The sequence below is a fragment of the Otolemur garnettii genome, unplaced genomic scaffold (assembly GCF_000181295.1).
Source record: "Otolemur garnettii isolate 467f Iridium unplaced genomic scaffold, OtoGar3 scaffold00166, whole genome shotgun sequence".
Classification (NCBI taxonomy): domain Eukaryota; kingdom Metazoa; phylum Chordata; class Mammalia; order Primates; family Galagidae; genus Otolemur; species Otolemur garnettii.
The window spans coordinates 3,162,855-3,170,530 of NW_003852561.1; the positions used below are offsets into that span (position 1 = coordinate 3,162,855).

At 40.0% G+C, this 7,676-nt stretch overlaps 1 protein-coding gene across 1 annotated transcript in view; it reads right to left on the bottom strand.

Annotated features, from left to right (window-relative positions):
* GLOD4 (glyoxalase domain containing 4) overlaps positions 1–7,676 on the bottom strand; it is a 22,481-nt gene that overhangs the window by 3,670 nt on the left and 11,135 nt on the right. The window contains exons 5-8 of the mRNA XM_012811581.2: positions 6,013–6,149; positions 4,854–4,940; positions 4,467–4,580; positions 4,290–4,376 (exon numbers count right to left, since the gene is read on the bottom strand). Coding sequence (XP_012667035.1) covers positions 4,290–4,376; positions 4,467–4,580; positions 4,854–4,940; positions 6,013–6,149 — 425 coding nt within the window. The remainder of the gene's footprint in view (positions 1–4,289; positions 4,377–4,466; positions 4,581–4,853; positions 4,941–6,012; positions 6,150–7,676) is intronic.

The following is a 7,676-nucleotide window of genomic DNA, read 5'->3' on the forward strand; positions in this document are numbered from 1 at the left end:
GGCTGAGGCAAGAGAATTACTTAAGCCCGAGAGTTTGAGGTTGCTGTGAGCTGTGACACCACAGCACTCTACTGAGGGCAACATAGTGAGACTATGACTCAAAAAAAAGGGAAAAAAAGTTTAAAATAAAAAGGCTCTGAGAAGTCTAGCTTGGACAATTGGTATAACAGTTACACGGTGCTGTCCAGAGGATGGAACAGGATTTGGAAGTAGAAAGAGAATTGGCTGCTAAGCCTGAAAGACCTCTGTTCAAGCCCTTGCCTGCCACTTACTAACAGTATGATATTCATGTGGAGTGGCTTAATCCTTTTGAGCCTCAGTTTCCTCCTCTGCAATGGGAGGTGCTAAGAATTGGGGAATGTATATAAAGTACTTACGAACTTGTCAATATAAGTGATTACTTAATAATAGTATCTTTTATTTAATATTATTAAAAGAATAGATTTGAGGTAAGATAAATTATAGACACACTGAACTTGAAATGTTATGGGTTTTCCAGATAAAGAGATTCACTAAATTCTGGTCTGGATAGAAAAAGCACTATACATAAAAAGAAAAAGTTGGCAAACTGGACTTCTTCAAAATAAAAAATTCCTGCTCTTCAAAGACTATCATAAAGAAAATAAATAACCAAGGCTGGGCATGGTGGCTCATACCTGTAATCCTAGCACTCTGGGAGGCTGAGGCAGGTGGATTGCCCTGAGCTCACAATTTTAAGACTAGTCTGAGCTAGAGCAAGACCCTATCTCAAAAAAATAGCCAGGCTTTGTGGTGGGCTCCTGTAGTCCCAGCTACTCAGGAGGCTGAGGCAAGAGGATCACTTAAGCCCAAGAGTTTGAGGTTGCTGTGATATGTGATGCTATGGCACTCTGCCAAGGGTGACAAAGTGAGACTGTCTCAAAAAACTAAAAAAGAAAGAAATAACCAAGCCATAGACTTGGAAAAGTACTTGCGTTTGCAAGTGATGATGTCAACATGGTATAAAAAAAAATTGCTTAGTTTTTACTTCTTTTAAATTGTCTTAAAATGTGTTGAATAGGCTGGGTGCAGTGGGTCATGCCTGTACTCCTAGCATTCTGATCTCAGTAGTTCGAGACCAGATTGAGCAAAAGTGAGACTTCATCTCCACTAAAAATAGAAAAACTAGCCAGGTACTAGCTAAGTATTGTGGAAGAGGCCTGTAACCCAGCTACTGAAGAGGCTGAGGTAAAAGGATCACTTAAGCCTGAGAATACTCTACCCAGGGTCACAGGGTGAGACTCCGTCTCTTAAAAAAAAAAAAAACAAGGCCGGGCATAGTGGCTCATGCCTCCTAGCAGTCTGCAAGGCCGAGGTAGGAGGATTGCTTGAGCTTACATGTTCGACACTAGCCTGAGCAAGAGCAAGACTCCGTTCTCCACTAAAAATAGAAACACTGAGGCAAGAGGACTGCTTGAGCCCAAGAGTTAGAGGTTGCTGTGAGCTATGATGACTGATGATGCCATGGCACTCTACCCAGGGTGACAGCTTGAGACTGTCTGGGGAAAAAAAAAAGTGTCAGATAGAATACTAAAGTATTTAAGGGGAAAATGATTTGATATTTGCCTTAGAATTTCCCAGGAAAAGAAAGAAAGAAAATTGGGGTGGTGGGAAAGAATGATGAAAAATTATGAGTTGACAGGTGAGAGTCACATAAAGATGTGTTGTACTCTTTTGTGTATAATTGGAATTTTAACCATGAAACATTAAAAAATAAAAAATGAGAAAAATGGACAAAAGACTTGAATGTATAATTCACAAAAGATAAGCAAATGGCCAATAAGCATATGGAAAAGTGTTCAACATTGTTAGTCATCAGGGAAATTGCAAACTAAAGTCACAATGAGGTTGGGTATGGCTCAAGACCTGTAATCACAGCATTTTGGGAGGCTGAGGTAGGAGGACCACTCAAGGTGAGGAGTTTGAGACTAACCTAAGGAAGAGTAGACCTCATCTCTACAAAAAGCAGAAAAATTAGCTGGGCATGGCAGCAGGTACCTGTCGTCTCAGCTACTTGGCTGAGGCAGGAGGATCACTTGAGCCCAGGAGCTTGCAAATGCAGTGAAATATAACAACATCACTGCACTTTAGTCTGGGTGATACAGCAAGACCCTGTCTTAAAACAACAACAACAACAAAAAAAAAAAAAAACAGAAAAAACAAATACCCCACAATGAGAAACTATCCTACATGTGCTAGAATGGTTAAAAAGCTCTACAAAAAATTAAATGTTGGTGAGGATGCAGAGCACCTGGAACTTTCACATATATACAGTAGTCTAATTACTTTAGATGACTGTTAAGCACTCCCTTATAATTCTACCCCAAGGTAGTATCTACCTAAGGGAAATGAATCATTTATCTATGACAAGATTTATACATGAAGGTTCATAACAGTCTTCCTTATAACAGATAAAAATCTGGGAACTCAAATGTCTACCATCAGAAGAATGGACAAACAACTATATTCATAAAACTGTGAATTAGTCAGCAATAAAAACTATGATATATGCGATCACATGGGAGAATCTCAAAATGTTGAGTAAAATAAGCCAGGCACAAAAGAATACCTACAGAATGATTCCATCTGTATCAAGTCCTACGACAAATGAAACAAATCTACAGTGATAGAAAGCAGAATGGTAGGCGCCTCTGGGAGATGGGAGTGCAAAGGAGTTGAAGTAGGCATGAGGGAACTTTCTGTAATGATGAAAATGGTCTATATTTGGTTTTAAGTAGTGGTTGTATGAGTGTATACACCTGTTAAACTGCTTTTAAATTCTACTAAAATTATGCTCATCAACTACAACATGTTTGGCACTCAGGAAGGAGTTAGGAATTAGAAATTAGGAAGTTAAGGGAATGGATGATGGTTGAAGTTCAGAGTAGAGGTTAGCAGAGCAGCAGGTAACTTCTCCTCAGAGCAGAGGAAGAATGCAGAATAAGAATAAAAGACAGCAGACGATGGACTGTAGGCAAAACATATTTCAGGATTAGATTCATAAAGAGGAACCCAAGGCTAAAGAGAAACTTATCAGAGACATAAGAAAATGGCAGGCTCTCTAACACCAAAGGAGAAGATAACTCAGCAGAAGTTCATCAATGTTATGAAAGAGTGAGAAGGAAAGAATCCAGCAAATTTGCCAGCTAAAGAGAGCGAATGAGATTCTATTTTCCTTCATGATAAAATTTATAAAGCCTGTATTTTCTTCAATTACATATTTTTGCTTTAATTAATATAAGCATGTGCTATTTTGTCAGGAGTTTGCCAAGCTCTACAAACCACTACAATCTTAAGAGGTAGATACTCTTATTTTCTCAAATTTTTAGATAATGAGACTAAAGTTCAGAGAATCTAAGGAAATTGCATAAGGTCAATGGTGACAGGACCAGGGTAGACCAACTCATTCCTTTAATCCTGAATGTCTACCTCATGCCTGGTCTGTGCTAGAAATTGGGATACGGCTCAGCGCCTGTGGCTCAAGCGGCTAAGGTGCCAGCCACATACACCTAAGGTGGCGGGTTCATATCCCCAGCCTGGGCCCGCCAAACAACAATGATGGCTGCAACCAAAAAATGGCCAGGCGTTGTGGCGGGCACCTGTAGTCCCAGCTACTTGGGAGGCTGAGGCAGGAGACTCGCTTGAGCCCAGGAGTTGGAGGTTGCTGTGAGCGTGATGCCATGGCACTCTACCCAGGGGGATAGCTTGAGGCTCCGTCTCAAAAAAAAAAAAAAAAAAAAAAAAAAAAAGAAATTGGGATCCAAAAATGAATGGTTGAGTTTGACGAGAAACTAAAAGTAGTTGCTGGATTTGGCAAGACTATAAAGAAACCTGGAGAAGAGCTAAGGGGCCAATAAAAAATTTTTAAAGGATGGGAGCTACTGGAGCTTGTTAGTATGCTACTGCAAACAATTCATTAGAAAGGAAGACACTGACCCTGTCCAGTGGAAAGGAGATGATCAAAGGAGCTAGAGAAGTGAGAGGGGAGTGGTATCCAGGCATTTCCATCCACTGAGCAAACAAATGATGTATATAGGACAGGTGACTCCCCACAGCAGCCTGAGGTAGCAGGAAGGCATAAATGCTGAGTTCAGATAAGGGGTCACATAGGTGGCAGTGAAGACATAGGCTCAAAAGTCACCCAACAGGGAAAGGATGTGGTTCTTACAGTAGGAACCCAGACCCTGCTGTTTTGCCCCCCCCCACACACACACTTAATGCCACCATCCCTCAGAAGCCTATGGTGATACAAATTTAGAAATGAAACTCACTTCATCCAGCAATTTGCTTCCCTCTGGATCCATCTTAGAAAGTTTTCGAAACGCTTCATCCCCAACAAAGCAAATTTCATGGCCATCCTATACCAATAAAGAGAAAAGAGATTTGGTAAAAGACATTTCCGAAAAAAAACCCAGGCACTGCCTATGCCCTACCTAAGTAATACTTACAGGGTCAGCCAGAATGACCACTTGCACTGTCGCTTTCCCTGGGGTATCAAGGCTCACCAGAGGAGTCAGAATCTTCTGGTTCTCCCTTTTCATCAAGTCTTCTAAGTCTGGCAACTTGTGGAAAACACAGAGGTAAAGTGAGTAAAGGGTCACAAAGTGCTCTTATGGCACAGCATTCATCAGCCTTAGAGGAGTATTTCATCAGCCATAAAGAACCAAGGCGCCACTTGTTTGATTTTATTATCTCAGCCACTTTTGAAATAACTATTGAACTTGATACCAAAGCCATAATCAGAATGAACTGCAAGAAGGAAAGGGCAAGATTCTTAGCTGGGTTGACCTTGCTAGTCACAGAGCTTAAACAAAAGATCTGGTATCAAACATTACCTCCTTTTGGGGGCAAGAAAAAGCAATTCTTCCAAACGCTGTTGCATGATCAACTGCACCCTTGATGGCCTGTAGCTCCAGCTTACACTGAAAAGAAATCAGAAAGCGGGTTTATTTTTTCGAATAGGTTATACACGTATGTGCTTTAAAAAAAAAAAAAAATTCTGGGCGGTGCCCGTAGCTCAGTGGGTAGAACACTGACCACATACACCAGGGCCAGCAGGTTCGAACCCAGCCCAGGCCAGGTAAAACAATGACAACCTCAACCAAAGGGGAAAAAAAAATAGCTGGGCATTGTGGCAGGTGACTGTAAGTCTACTTGGGAGGCTGAGGCAAGAGAATTAATTGCTTGAGCCCAAGAGTTAGAGGTTGCTGTGAGCTATGATGCTACAGCACTCTACCCAGGACAACAGCTTGAGACTCTGTCTCAAAAAGAAAAAAAAAAAAATTCCAAACATTATGCTAAAGGAATAAAGCAAAAACTATGCCCTTTCCCTATTTTCACCCCAGAGAGAACTAGTTAACAGCTTCCTGTGTATCCTTTTAGACACACTGCTAGATACATACAGCTTTTACACAAATGCTGGAGTAATTTAAAAATTATTCTGTTCTTTATTTTCCTGCACTTACTGTTACCATATCAGTACATTAAAACTTGCCTCAGTCTTTTTGATAGCTTCATAGTAATCCATTCTAGGGATGAACAATAAATTATCGACATACTCCTCTAATCCACAGACACTGACGTCCTTCAAGTTTGCTATCACAAATGACGCTGCAACACATAACCTTGTACACACTTCTCTCTGCATATGTGTACTGAGAATATGTAAAACAATTCCTAGGAGTAGAATTGGTGGGTCAAAGTACAAGGACTAAATCATGCTCAAATACTAGGTTATTTTTTAAGAAATGAAAATATGGCATGCATTAAATCTTGTTTACATCTCTTCTGATTAAGCAATTCTTCTGAAAAGATGTATCCCTAAATATAAACACAGGTAGAATGGGGGGGAGTAATCACTAATCTTTATTTTCTTCTTTCTGTTTATAAATATCGAGTTACTGAACAAACTTTAGGAACAACCTCCATGTTAATTTCATATTATAAGCCAATCTCAAAGTATCAAGTTAGTTATTTCTTTCGAAGCTTATTCACCTGGTTATCAGCATAGCCCAGTACAGCCCTTTGCTTCTCTTCATCTTTTTCATAAATTTTCATTCCCAGTAAATTAGACCAGTAGTTCAAGGACTTCTGAAGATCAGACACTGTTAGAGTTACTTTTAAAACAGGATCTGTTGTGTAATAAAACAGCAGGAATAGACAAGTAAATTCAATAGAATAGAATAGAAAGACCAAAACAGGCTCACGCAACATAAGAATTTAGTTTATGATAAGAAAGGGATTTTAAGATAGTGTGAAAGAGCACATTACTCACATTATTCAATAAATGGCACTAAGATTACTGGTTCACCATTTGGTGGGAAATATTTATACCTTTGAACTAAATGATAAAATATATTCCTGATGGGTTAAAGGGTTAAGTTCAGAGAATGAAACCATGAAAATATTAAATACATAATTATTTATAAAATTTTGGCAGGAGGGAGAGTTCTCTTTAAACCTGACAACAAAAAGAAAAACTGTGAAGAGGGCCAGGCATGGTGGCTCATGCCTACAATCCCAACAATCTGAGAGGCCAAGGTGGGTGGATTGTTTGAGCTTGGGGGTTTGAGAATAGTCTGAGCAAGAACACCACCCTATCTCTAACAATAGCTGGGCATTGGGGCAGGTGCCTGTAGTCCCAGCTACTTGGGAACTGAGGTACGAGGATCACTCAAGCCTAAGAGTTTGAGGTTGCTGTGAAGTTGTCACTCTATTGAAGGTGACAAAGTGAGACTCTGCCTCAAAAAAAAAAAAAAAAAAAAAAAAGCTATGAAGAAAGAAAGTCTCCTAGGTCGATCATGCAAAATGGAAAAGTAGACAAAAACCACCAAAAAAACCCCAAAAGAATTATATTCAAAACTAAAGAGTAAACAACAAAATAGAAAAAAAACTGCAACATACAGGATAAAAAGACCTTAATATGTAAATCACCTTTAAATAGTAATAGGATAAAGATGAACAGTGTTTTGGGGGTTTTTTTGAGACAAAGTCTTACTTTGTCACCCTTGGTAGTGTACCATGGTGGCATCATAGGTCACAGCAACCTCAAAGTCTTGGGCTCAAGTAATCTTCCTGCCTCAGTTTTTCATTTTTAGTAGAGACAGGGTCTCATTCTGGCTCAGGCTCGTCTAGAATTCCCAAGCTCTATCAATCCACCTGCCTCTGCCTTCTAAAGTGCTGGGATTACAGGTGTGAGCCACTGCGCCCAGTTGGAAAAAGATAAACATCTTTAAAAAAATAGGCAAAAGGCACAAAGCAATAATCCACAAAATCAATCAGAATGGTCAATGAACATAGGAAAAAAATATACAACCTCACAGATAATCAAAGAAATTAGAATTCAAATAAAATATTGCTTTCTAATTGGTAAATAATCTTAAAAATTCACAGTATTCAGCTTGGCGCCTGTGGCTCAAGCAGCTAAGGCACCAGCCACATACACCTAATGTGGTGGGTTCGAATCCAGCCCGGGCCCGCCAAACAACAATAATGGCTGCAACCAAAAAATAGCCGGCCCGCCAAACAACAATAATGGCTGCAACCAAAAAATAGCCGGGCATTGTGGCGGGCGCCTGTGGGCCCAGCTACATGGGAGGCTGAGGCAGGAGACTCGCTTGAGCCCAGGAGTTGGAGGTTGCTGTGAACAGTGAAGCTAT